Below are 13,182 nucleotides of genomic sequence, written 5' to 3'. Positions count from 1 at the left end.
CATTGTCATCTTCATTTGTTGTCATTCTCCTCAAAACAACAACAGCAAAAAAGTGACTGAATTACCTGTGGAAAGTGATATGTGTTGTCCATGTTTCTAGCCTTTGAAATGCCTGTTAGGAGGCTTCTTCAGTCTGCTCTTGCAGAGGGCAGGAGCAGGTTGAATCTGTTTCTGAGGATGGGTCAGAGAACCTGCCTCAGTGAGAGGGAATTCTGCATAGTCTGCGAGTCCTGGGGGCAGCTGGCTTATGGATGGTCAGGAGGTGGCAAGTTCCTCTCCAAATTCCTGCCAAGCCTTGGAAGACCCCTGGTGATAGACCTGCAGAATGTGGTTGTGCATCTGCAAGCCTGGGTCCAACTACCTACTCAAACACAGCACAAACAGCAGCTTTGGTTGTGAGGAGCCTGGTAGCCCTTCCAGAACAGTGGCTGAGCACTGCATGTCCCTGCTGGTGTTCCCAAGCTTTGCACAAGTACTGGTTTTGGCAGCATCAGTAGCTCCTCACTGAAGCTAGCAGACAGCATTTGGCTGTCCTGACAAGGAATGAGGTACAGGTGCCACTTTTATTTGATTACCTTTTTGTAATACAGCCCACATTCTTCAGCATGGGGAGGGTAGCTACATTTTTAGGTAGTATCAAAAGAGGTATAGTCTGCCTGATGAGAAGAGAGTCAGAGGTAAATCAGACTGCCTTCACTAGGAACTGATGGATTCCAGAGAGATTGGTCTCCCACCTGACCACATTTTATCCACTACCTACTGCATAGCACTTCTCAGAATGATGTAGCAGATAAATACTGCAGGCAAACTCTGCTTGAATGGATTAGGACTTGAGGGGACATGGCAGAGATCAGAATCATACCCTAGTCAGCCTCCTAGCACTGAATGCTGACAGCCCTATTTCCACCACCATTTGGCACCTCTGAATATTGGGCAGCATGCACACTCTGCTTCTCTTTCCTCTGAGGAGCAGTGGAAAATCAGGGGAAGTGGTGATGCTCTCACATGGGCAACCCAGGCAAAATCCATCTCCACCTCTTTGAGGTCTGAAATGCCTCCTTCGCTTACTGTCAAGCCTGTGCTTGAGCCTCTGAGCCTCAGTCACCCACTGTCCAGAGTGGCTTCAGGAGCATGTCTGTTTTGGTTCTTGTGACGTGCTAGTAGCATGTGCTCTCAGCAGAGCAAGACCTCCTCAGCACATTGGCTTCAGCTTGGGCCAGGCAGGCAGTGAAGGAGGAATTAATTTCTTAAGATCTAAGGAGATATTTTTCTCTAATGAGTTTTTTTTAAGGGCATTTTGTGACTGTGATGAGCCTGCTCAGGTTCCGCAGGACTGTGTATGATGGTAGTTTGGTACCTAGCCATCCCAGACCTGGCCTAACATCCACAGCAGAGGTGACCCAATTGTAGGTCCAAGTCCTGCCCTTCCTGTAGCCTAGCCTGCTCTTCAGGAGCATGGATGTGTTGTCTTGCAGAACTATCACCATAGGACTGGTTTGCTGGCCCCATCAAAGGAGCTGTCTGCTTCAGATAGGGATGTAGGAAGCCCCACAAGTGCCTTAGAATACCCTGCATAACTTGACATGACCAGGATACTTCCACGTAGGGGCATCAACTCTGTGTGTCAGTGAGGGAACAAGAGGGAACAAGACATAGGGGAGCAGCACTGCAAAGCATTCTTTGTTGCTCTGGGAAATGCTGCATAGGAGCCAGTAGAGCTCCAGTGTCTTCTGCCTGTTGTGCTGCTGCTCATCCTCTCATCCCTGCTCCTCCTCACCCTCCTAGAGTGAGGAGCTGGAAGAGCTCAGGATACTAGGCAAATACTCTATGGTGTTTCATACAGCCAAGGTGGCTTTATGCAGCTTGGCATTTATGTGGTCTCCATGTCTGTTACGGAGAGTATCTGGGAATCTTGGCTTCTTGGTTTTGTTCCCTTGTGTTGATTCCTCTTCTCCCTTCTCCCCACCACCTTATGTCCTAAGCCAGCTGTAAGTAGCTGTGAGCATGGTAGCTAGGAAAACTTGGGTCCTGCTTTATCATTTGCCAGTTGCTTTTCTGAAGGTGTTGATAAAGCAGGAGGTGGGACCCCTGCTGTGTGAAGCTAAACAGAGGTTTACTCGAACACTGAAAGGACAGACTAGAACAGACTCTGGAGCTGTCAGTTTGCCCTGAAGCTAGGGGCAAGCAAAAGCTGCCTCCACACATCTCTGTGCTGATGTTGGCTGAAGTCAGCAGTGGTCTGTGCAGAGAAGGTTTCCACACCAGACCTCTAATGAGAATGATAATTGAGCCATCCTCCTGCCAAACCTGCCCAGGTTTGATTGGCATCCTGAGGCCCATTTATTCTCTTATTGGCTTTCAAAAAATACTTTTTGAGTGAGTTTGACCTTGAGCTTGCTGCCTTGACCCGTTTTTCACTTCTACAGATGGAGATGCTTGTTCTCCTGGGCATGTCATGGATGTTTTCCAGGGTAACAAAGAGCCTTCTGAAAGGCAGGTTTGGGTGCTGCTTGCATTATTCCTGACCCTAGTGCTTTTTTCCCTGGCCAAAGAAGCCTGCTGTCCTCCTCCCCTGTAACACGTTGCAATTTGTTATGCAGAAATCAAGGAGGTGGAAAAGCAAACGAGAGGGGACAGATGCCAACAACCGACCCATTAAAGCTGCCGGGAAAGTTATTATCCAAGATATTTCCTGCTTGCTGCCTGTCCACAAGCTGCTAGGAGAGCTCTATATGTGAGTATATATGAGTTGGCACCCTTTCCCAAATCAAAGCAGCTGTTTTTTGCTGTGCTTTACTCCTGATATCAGTCAGCCCTGATCTTTGAGTGCTTCTGTACCTTCTTCCTCTGTTCTTGTGTTGCTGCTTTATCAAGGTATCCCTCTGCCTGTGGAGGGGGACTTGTCTCCTATAAATGTGAAAAGCGTGACAAATAAATTTGTGCTGGGGTGTTGTATACAGAGTTTGAACATCATTGCAAATCTTACAGGTTTGCAGCTTGAGAGAGGTTATCAGTACAAATTCCTTTTCAAATCTTGTGTTAAACTCCACACTTAAATGCAAAGGCTTAAAAATCCCAATAAATGCACATTTTCATACTGTAAATCTGTTAATATCTCATAAGACTTTTTCATTTCAGAAGTATTTGGAATGCCCCATTCACTTGGAGACTTGGTTGTACATGCCAGTGTCTGTACAGCAGATTTTTTTGCTTTAATGGAAAAGATGGAGAAGTTCTGTGAGTTTTGGTTGTTTGGTCAGGGGTTTTTTAAGGACAAGGGGCTTCTTTTTCCAAACTCTCTGTTTCAGATAGTTACAAAATCTCTGTTCCTGATTTTTTTTTTCCTTAGCTTTGGTAATACTGCCTTGTCCTTCACAGAATTTTCAATTTGTGGACATTCAGGGAAGAAGCAGGTGTCCCTTCTTAGAGGAGACAGAAGGGTATGGGAAGAGAGAGAAAACAAAAATATCCCGTGTCAGGTTTTTTTCTGTATTATTAGAAGAAAGTGTTCTTTAAAAAAAAACTGTTGGACCTTTCCACTCTGGATATCTCATGTGTGAACATCCTGACCTTTTTACATTTGCTGTAAGATCTTAAGCAGTAAAAGTGCCACATGTCTGGGGAAGAATTCTGATGATAATCAGGAAAGCTCACATGGGTTTCCTCAGGCCACCTTGCCAACCTCTCAGAGACTCCACAGTGAATGTGTTGTCCTACTGCAGAGCAGGCTGAAGACCAGTCTGCTTCTCCTCAGCATGCCACTGTCTCAGTCCAGGTCAGTCAGAGGAGACCAATTGGCTGAATGGGCACAGGACCACATAACTGATGGCACCAGCTTCTAGGGACAAGAATGAATCTTGGCTTAGGGGTATTCTGGTACAAGTTTGATCTGGTATCTCCTTGGAGATGGTGCTTCTTAGGATCAATCCCAGCTAGTTTGGAAGCTGGACTTGATGTGCAGTGCGTTAGTGAAGATGAACAGTGGGAGAAGGATGGCAGTGATCCCTGAATAAGAGAAGGAAGCTATGGGATCCTGGCTATGCTAGCACGTTTGTATTGATCAGGAAATTTTGAGCTACTCGCTGCTGTTAGTACTACTTTTCCCCATCCCTCCCCACCTTTATAGGTAATGTGGGTTTTAGCATGAGTTTTTCTTTTTACTTTTACCTTCATAGATAACTGAGCTCTCTCTTTTTAGACTAAATGTGAATAATATCCAGGAGACTTGCCAGAAGAATGCTGCCTCAGCCTTGGCTGTGGGACGGAGGGACCTCGTACAGGTATGGCATTGAGTCGGAGCTCTTCCTCAGCACGCTGTGCTACCTTCAAATGACTTGTGCTCTCACCTTGATACCCAAACAGCCACCTGGGTTGAGCAATTGTTCCAGGGAATTTCCATTTTGTGAACCAAGGCCTGTGGAAGAGCCACAGAGGTGGTCTCTATCTCATTGATTCCTGGCATTTAGAGATTCCTTCCCAGGGCTGCAAGCAGATTGTTTTATGCCCTTTGTCAAACTGAGTGAAGCACATTTTTCAGGGAATTCCTGCAGGCAAAGTGAGGAATGCAGCCTGCTTTTGAGTCAGCAAATGGAGTAACTGTGCACAGAGTTGCCGAGCTGCTGTCAGCATTTTGATGGGTGATTTTTTTACTTCTCTCTTATGCATAATGGTTCCCATTGTTTGGTATTCATCTGCATTGGCACTGGGTGCCAGCTGCAGCCTGCTTCTTCACAGAAGTCTGAACCCAGGAGCCCAGCCCCAAAATGGGGCTGGCTACTTGCCTGCAGCTAATAATAGGAGAAAAATTATTATTGTAGCACATCTTTTGCTGTGTGATTAGTCCAATACAACAGGCAGAACATTTGACAGGAGCATCTGAAAGATACAGGAGCTGGCACTACCAGAGGAGCTGTTCTCTACTCCTGAGCATTTGGCTTTTCCTAGACCTGAACAGGGAACATGCACAGGCTTACCTCATCTAAGCAGAAGCAAACTCGAACTGTTGTCTCGCTTCTTGGTGGGTTCTCCTGGAGCAGGAGAGAGGACGCAGGTCTACATCCTCTTTGTCAATGCTTCATCTTGCATTGCCCACATAGGACCAGAGCTTGGGTGGAATAACTTTTGCAAGCTTCCTCTGAGATACCTCTGTTTCTTGCTTGTTTTTCCCTGTCCTATGTAACTCCACTCTGTGTTGCAGCTTGCCCCATTCCTAGCAGGTAGGGGTGTTTAAGTTGCACGTTACGTGTAAGATGTGCTCTATAGCAGTATAGGAGGTGGCATCTTACCAATTTCCTTTCTTTGTTCTCTTGTACTCAGCCCCATCTTTGGTTTCTGTCCTGTTTCTGGTTTCCCAGTGAGCAGCTGGGGGACTGCTGCTCCTCGCTGTTCTTCCTGTTTGGAGCATGTGGGTTTTCTTTACTTTTCCATGTTACCAGCTCTGATTTCTGCAGTCTTTCCAGCACAATTTTCTTTTCCTGTTCTCTTTTTCATGCCAAACTAGGAGCTATGCTTTTCCTTGGAATATTCTAATTGCCCCAATTTAAAAGGCATAACAGACAAAACCAGTCCTAGAGCAGCAGTATAGAGGCTGAAAAGATCATTTTCAGAGTGGAGTATGTAAATGAATGAGAAATATCATGTGAAATAGCTAAACTATTGGAGTAGAAATGGCAAATTTGTACTCCTGACCACACTGGGCTGCACTGGGAGAGCAGAGATGATCAGTAACACAACTAATCAAAAGATACTGGTGAATGACTGCATGAAAAGTAAACTTTCAGCCACCAGACATCTCTGAATCCGAGAACAGTATCAAAAACTAAAACTAAACCCTTTTGAGGTTTGTTACTATAAAATGCACTAACAGGTCTGTTAAGCTACCCTGAGTGTTAGACTGTTCTTCAAGGTTTAACTCAAACCTAAAGCAAGTGGAACAGGGAAAGCTTTGGGTTTGTGTTATTATGTATATTATTTGTGACATAGAGGCTGAAACTGCTCCTGGCTGCTAGGAAAAAAAAAAGCTCCATTATTATCTGTCTGTGAGGGAATTTGTACACACCCATGCCCTGAGAGTATGGTTGTTCCTAATTGTAGCTTTGATGCTTTTCCTTCCTGTCTGCCAGGTTTGGTCACTGGCCATGGTAGCCACTGATCTCTGTCTTGGACCAAAGTCTGACCCAGATTTGGAGATACCTTGGGCACAACATCCATTTGGACGTCAATTACTGGAGTCCCTGTAGGTGTTTGAATGCCGGGGAGGGGTTGGGGAATGGCTGCTGAAGCAAAGCCCTCCATAACTATGTACCTGGTGGTAAGGTGTCATTTCAGATTTGGAGTAGTGTAGTGTCACAGCGTGTATATTCACTTCTAAAGCCTGAGGTGCATCAAGAAGGGAAGCTGCAAGTGTGTTTATGACATACAGGAGGCAGGATTTGGCCTCAGTCTAGCACCCAGGTCATCTTTGGCTGACACTGATCAATAGGCCAGGTGCAGTTGGAGCTCTGCTTTCCAGCATTTACACAATGCCTGGCTTAGGGATTTTGGTTTTCTGCTCCCCACCTAAATGAGGGTGTTGATGCAGCTGCTTTTTCCACCTTCAGAGTCACTGTTGCCATATAAACACGAGGGAAACCATTCCACTGGTCTCAAAGCCAAGTATTAGCTGCATATGTCTTTCTGCCATTGAATCTCTTCAGGAGAGGACATAATTAGTAGTTGATATTATCTCAGTATACCCTAATTGGAGGCATAGGATTTGTGAGGTGTACTTTGGCATTACTGTTGCTTGACGTAGCTCTTTCCTGCTATGTGGCAGTGGTGGGAGGGGAGCGCAGTCTTCAGAGCAAACCGGAAACTTCACAGCCACCCAGAAAACCTGTGGTCCACAAGGCAAAACAGGTTTTCTCAGAAAGACATTGTAGCTGGGGGTGAGTCTAATGGCTGCAGCTTTTAAAATTAGTTCTGTGGATGTTGTTCCTGAAGCTGCACAAACTTGGGATAATCAGGGCATGAGTACTGCTGTATTCCCAGACCTCCCATCTTTCTCTGGCCTGTGAGTGTGCTCAGGAGGAGGACTGGCTCCTCAATGACAGAACAGAAAGGGCAACCGAGTCCTTCAGAGCATACATGCCTTCTCTGGTCAGTAATGTGTCCCAAATTGGTTTAGGCAAGAGGCTCAGAATTAGTTGCCCTGCAGTCTGAATACTTTTGCCACTGAATTCTGCCCAGTCCCACACTGTGTGTCCTTTTCATTTCACAGGCTGGCTCATTACTCTCAGCTCCACGATGTGCAGACCCTGGCCATGCTCTGCAGTGTATTTGAAGCCCAATCCAGGCTACAAGGGTGCCCAAACTCTGGCCCCTTTCCTCCTCGTGCCTCCAACCTGGCCTCCCACAGCCGCTATGTATGATTGCCAGTTCTTCCCCATTTGTCTCGACTATCTGTGAGCATTGCTCATATAGGTAACATGATTTCCTCTCCTTTCCTCTCAACAGCCCAGCTTTACTTCCTCTGGTTCCTGTTCCAGTATGTCAGATCCTGGACTTGGCACCGGAGGCTGGAGCATAGGTATGAAGACCTGGGTAGGAAATAGCAGGATCTCCGTCCCTTCTGGCCTGGATTTTAGGTGGCTTCTGCTCCTTCCTTCCTGTCGGGGAAGTAAGGTTGTGGTTGTAAATGTACTCTGCTAGAGTATATTTTCAGAGTTTGGCCCATGTGATGGGACTCTGTGGTTGGAAGTGAGCAGGGCTTGCAGTAACCACGTCCATGCTCGTGCAGTCCTGCCCCTTCTGACTTCTGTAGCATGCTGTGCCACTAGGCTTTCGAGGAATTGTTGCAAACACCTTAGACATACCCAGCTAGGCCCTTAGATCTCAGGTTAACCGAGAGCCAAGAGCTCCCACTGCTGCCTTTTCCAGTGGGAGCCAAGTAAAGAGACAGACCAGTTTGTACTGTTTTGCTTCCAGCATGGCTATAGCAAGCACTTGGGTTAACTGCCTTGACTGAGGCTGTTATCCATGCCAACTCCTCCTGGTATTGGCCTACACATGACTGGACATGGTTCCCAGGATTAGCTGCCCCATTACCTTCCCAGGGATTGAGGTAGGGCTGAGTGCCGTGCAGTTCCCTGGGTCCTTCTCCTTGTCTTTGAAGGCAGCAGTGACATTTTCTTTCTTCAGTCCTCAGGCACTTCTTCCAGTCACCACAATCATTCAGCGATTCAGTGGCCTCGCAGTATCATCAGCCAGCTAATTCCACAGGGTTCAGGGGGAGCAAAAGGAGTGCTGTGCTTTTTCCTATCACTGGAAAAACAGCAGCAGTTGGGAAGGCTGTGGTTATCTCATGTTCTTGGTGCCATGAAGTACCCACAGGCCTAATGAGGTTTTCTGCTGAGCTGCAAAGGTGTCAAAGACAAATCATTCTTAAGGGCTTCAGTGTCAGAGTTGAAGCCGTTGGCTAATTCCTTGTGATACACACAGCCTGGGGCAGCATCAGCGTTGTTAGCACCAAAGCTGTAACTTTTCAGGGTGGTATCAGGGCATCTGTGACATGAGGAAGAGCAGAGAATGGTGCTTAGTGTAGCTGTTGATGTCTTGTAGCCATTATTAATAGTCTTCTCCCTGTCCCAAGGGCAATACCTCCCATAGAGAGATCCCTTTACGTAACTGCAGCCCTTGTGATGAGAGTCCTCCCTCTCTAGGAAAGAGACAGGGAGGACTCTCCTGTCTCCTTCCAAGTCTGCCAGGGATAACATTCCCAAGCAAACTCTCTGGGATTGAATGCCTGATTACTTGCTGTCTAAAGTGGAAAAAAGCAAAAGGGATTCCTCCATGTTAAATTTCTTTGCCTGATGATCCCCATTCCCATCCTATCACCAGAAGAGTAATTTGTCCTTGCCCATGGCATGGGGGTTGGAACTAGATGGTCTTTAAGGTCCTTTTCAACCCAAACAAGTCCAGGATTCCAAGTGCAGTAGAAGCACTTGGCAAATAGAGATGGTTACTTAGTTTTCTAAGGTAGTGGTCTTCCATGTTTCCTTCCCCACCTTGGTTTTGATGAGGTTATGCTCATGAGCACTTTGCTTTCTGAGGTGAGCTCACAGCCTTTTGATGCTTGCAGCAAACAAAGACACAGAGCAGGCCTCCACTCCCTGGTGTGAGTCTTCTCCAGATGACTTTCGCTATGGAAACCTAACATATCCCGATCATCGGGAGCGTGAGAAAGACCAGCATGAGAAGAACAAAAGGTAGGTTATAGAGTGTCTTGGGGGCACTCAGGGGTGTGTTACTCTGTACCCGAGTCAGCTAAAACACTATAGCCAGGTCTCTGTTGGTGCTGTGAAGTACCACACCTGCTCCTGGACCTTTTCATTTGGAGAAGCTTCATACTGCAGATCAACTCTGCTTGGATGGCATATGATACATCTACAAGTGGCCATGGTGGGGGCCCCAGTGGGCAGTGCACCCACTGAGTCCACACCCTTCAGTGTAGAAGTGGAGGCCAGACCCATTAGCGTTCAGCCAGGTTGTCAGCAGCACATGGGAAGCAATCTGCTCTCCTAGAAGTGTTACCTAGTTGTATAGACATCACTGGGAAAAAGATTGCAGCCCCTGGGTGGATGACAACCCTGTTTATTCCTCTAGGCTCCTGGATCCTGCCAACACTCAGCAATTTGATGACTTTAAGAAGTGCTATGGAGAAATCCTTTACCGCTGGGGCCTGCGAGAGAAGAGGGCTGAGGTTCTCAAGTTTGTCTCTTGTCCTCCTGATCCCCACAAAGGAATTGGTGAGTGCCTTCTTCAGTCTGCTCCAGCTGCCAGGCAGAGTCACAGCTCTGCCTCGGGAGCATAGGAACACAGGGTCAGTAGGTAGGATGTAAAGTGTCCCTCATGCTGCCCAGAGGTTTGCTCTGCTGAGAGATGGGTTTGGCTGCTTCTCAGCTTTGCTTGGAGATGAGGCTTGCAGATATTAGTTCAAGGGCTTGATGTTGGTTCAAGTAGACAGCAATATCTCTTCAGCAAAGCTGGAAAAGTACACACTGTTATCCTAGTGATATTCAGCTGTTTATGCTGATGACCATTCTTTATTCCTTCTGAAGAAGAGCCCAGACACGATCTGTCCTAACTTCTGAATCTGGGCTGATGTGTCCTTCTAGTGCCATATTGAAAGATCTCTAACTGTGGGTGAGCCAGTCAATAGGCAAATAGAACTTTCATTCCAAAATTTTTCCAGCAGTGTAGGTGCCCAGAACTGCTGCTTAAGGGCAGCTGCCAGAATGCCTTCTTCCTGGGCCTCTGGGAGAAGGTGCACCTAACCTGGGAGGAGAGATGGAGAAGAGATGCCAGGGAATTTGTGGCTGTCTCACCTTGGCACCTGAAACTCCTCCTGGGGAGTAACTGGAGGGAAAATTAGTGAGTTTGACCACTGCCATTGCCCCTCCATGGCTGACAGCCATGGCACTGATACCAGACTGAAATTGCTAACAGATACGTGACTGTCCATCCCTGGCAGTGTTCAAGGCCAGCCTGGATGGGGCTTGGAGCAACCTGGTCTAGTGGAAGGTGTCCCTGCCCATGGTGGGGGTTGGAACTGGGCGAGCTTTAAGGTCCTTTCGAACCCAAACCATTCCATGATTCTGTAATATTCTCCCACTGTGTGGGAGGTTTGAGGCCAGTCTCTTGGGCAGCGAGTCTGGGGGCCTCCTTTGTTGAACGGGGGGCTGTGTGCAGGGCTGCCAGGACTAACTCTCTGCTTGTTCCCTGCTGCCAGAGTTCGGCGTGTACTGCAGCCACTGCCGCAGCGAGGTGCGTGGTACCCAATGCGCCATCTGCAAGAGCTTCACCTTCCAGTGCGCTATCTGTCACGTGGCGGTGCGAGGCTCCTCCAATTTCTGCCTGACGTGTGGACACGGGGGCCACACCAGCCATATGATGGAGTGGTTTCGCACACAGGAGGTGTGCCCTACAGGCTGCGGATGCCACTGCCTGCTCGAGAGCACCTTCTGAGCAGGGCTGGCATCCCGTGAGCTGCACTTACTCTTTTAATTCCCAAATGATGGTGTATCAGCTCTGCTCCACAGCATGTCTGGAGGAGATGCCACAGTGAGCTGAAGCAGGGTGTCCTGGTGAGGCACTGCAGTGATGTATACAAGTGCTTCCAATATTCCTACACATGTTGCTTTCAGACTGATGTGACCAAATTCCCTGTGTCCATTGCTGGCAATAGATGCCAGTCAAAAAAAATTTGCTCCCTTCTGCAAAAGGGTGTATGAATATTTGCTAGTCTTCATGGGGATGAAGAGGTGTTTAAAAGCTTCTTTGGAAAGGGCTCTCATGGCAGAGCCAAACTTTCTTCAGCTGCATAGTGTCTTTACAGGGACTCCAAGGGAGCCAAATAGTTAAAGCAGAAATAATTCACAAGCAACAGTGAGCTCTAAAGGCGAACTGTGAACTGGGCTTAGAGAACAAACAGTCCATAGGTCTGCTCAGAGTCACTTTAGGAAGCAGCAAGGTGGGTTTTTTTTTTGGAATGGCTGTTTACATTTATTAGATTATCCCATAAAGCAAGAGTAAAATCCTGGAAAGTAACATTTTTTAGGATTACTTCCTAAATAGCTTCTCCATCACGGGTCTATACCTGTGGCTGGTGTGTAAAGCCTCACTGTATGCCCAGGGTCACTGGGATTAATTCCTTTCTTCCAGCAGTTTTAGTCCTGTTACTCCAGTGTCTCCATCTGCTGCTCTGACCTGGTGATATAATGCACTTTAACTTGCCTGTCCCTGCCTTGTCAGTGATGCTGCCTTTTGAGTCTGGGATTCATGCAGCATTTCCATGGGTGGTGACACCTGAGATGGTTTCAGACAGCCTTTTCTTCCCTTCTGAGCTTGCTTCGTGCAACTCCTTTTGACTGTTTTCTCCATGCTCTATGAGGAAAATCTGTGAATAAGTTGAGGTTTGCTGACAGTGTGCTTGAGTGGCAAGGCTTCTGAGATGGGGAGCAATTTTGAGGGGAAAAGGGGTTTTAGAAGGGTGGTGGGATTCATGGAGGCAAAAGGTTTGTGCCTTTTCTCCCTGTGGAGCTTCAGTAGCAGAATGTACCAGATTGATCCATCTGTTTGGGGCTGTGCCCCTGGGCACTCCCATCCCAGGGATGCTGTGCAGTTGTGTGCATGCCCTGTGCACCTCGAGCTCCTCTGAGTAGGCTTTGGCCTGAGCTTTGGCTTTGGGCAAATGGGTGGTGAGGGCTGAACCTGCTGGAGTTACTACCATGCCATGCCAGCACTGATCCCAATTTCCTGTGCTTGCCTGATGTGCAGGGCCATGTGCCATGCCTGCTCCCAGCCTTTGTGCCAGCTTTGCTGTGGAATAAACAGATGGGTGTCTCTGAAAATATTATACCATTAAAGATATTTTTTTAAGTGCTCTTCTGGTAGAACTTGATGTTGCTGTGCTGGTTCTCCCTCCTTGGGGAGCCCTCCACAGCTCTCCCTCCGAGTGTGGCAGTCGCTGCTGCACCCATAGCCCTCTCCCTGCACCCCACACTGGGATCCTGCTCTGGATACCTGCACACAGCAGCCCCAGAGAGCTGCAGTAGCTGTGGGGCTCACTGCCTGCTGCAGGGACCCCCAGACTGACTTTCACAGCAGGATAATGTGATGGTGCCTGGTAGCTGTCCATGGGTTGTGAGGCACCTCTTGGGAAAACAGTGGGTGGAGACCTCATAGCAGGCTTCCAGTATCTTAAGGGGCCTACAAGGATGCTGGGGAGGGACTCGTCATCAGGGACTGTAGCAACAGGACAAGGGGTGATGGGTTCAAACTGAAACAGTGGAAGTTCAGGTTAGATGGAAGGTAGAAGCTTTTTACTGTGAGGGTGGGGAGGCACTGGAATAGGTTGCCCATAGAAGTGGTAAGTGCTCCATCCCTGGCGGTGTTCAAGGCCAGGTTGGACAGAGCCTTGGGTCTAGTGTGAGGTGTCCCTTCCCATGGCAGGGGGCTGGAATGGGATGATCTTAAGGTCCTTTCCAACTCAGACCACTCTGTAATTCTATGAAAGTGAAGCCAGGCAGTGTCTGAGCTGCTGCTGAACCAAACCCCACAACCTGCAGCTCAGGGGGGCTGCAGGCAGTGCCTGCACCCCCAGCAAGCTCAGTAGGTGCTGAGCTGGGCCTGGGGTGAGGATGC

General features: G+C 48.0%; 1 protein-coding gene across 3 annotated transcripts in view; it reads left to right on the top strand.

The window, feature by feature from the left end:
• WDR59 (WD repeat domain 59) overlaps positions 1–12,420 on the top strand; it is a 47,747-nt gene extending 35,327 nt beyond the window's left edge. For all 3 annotated transcript variants that reach the window (XM_057415184.1, XM_057415185.1, XM_057415183.1), the window contains 8 exons: positions 2,601–2,734; positions 4,199–4,280; positions 6,123–6,235; positions 7,259–7,403; positions 7,495–7,567; positions 9,119–9,245; positions 9,643–9,785; positions 10,769–12,420. In XM_057415184.1, the coding sequence (XP_057271167.1) occupies positions 2,601–2,734; positions 4,199–4,280; positions 6,123–6,235; positions 7,259–7,403; positions 7,495–7,567; positions 9,119–9,245; positions 9,643–9,785; positions 10,769–11,004 (1,053 nt within the window). In that variant the 3' untranslated portion in view covers positions 11,005–12,420. The remainder of the gene's footprint in view (positions 1–2,600; positions 2,735–4,198; positions 4,281–6,122; positions 6,236–7,258; positions 7,404–7,494; positions 7,568–9,118; positions 9,246–9,642; positions 9,786–10,768) is intronic.
• The last annotated feature ends 762 nt before the right edge of the window (positions 12,421–13,182 follow it).

The sequence above is a fragment of the Pezoporus wallicus genome, unplaced genomic scaffold (genome assembly GCF_028554395.1).
Source record: "Pezoporus wallicus isolate ANWC-B61680 ecotype Strahan unplaced genomic scaffold, APGP_CSIRO_Pwel_v1 contig_7896, whole genome shotgun sequence".
Lineage (NCBI taxonomy): Eukaryota > Metazoa > Chordata > Aves > Psittaciformes > Psittacidae > Pezoporus > Pezoporus wallicus.
This window is presented reverse-complemented; position numbering and strand designations above follow the sequence as displayed.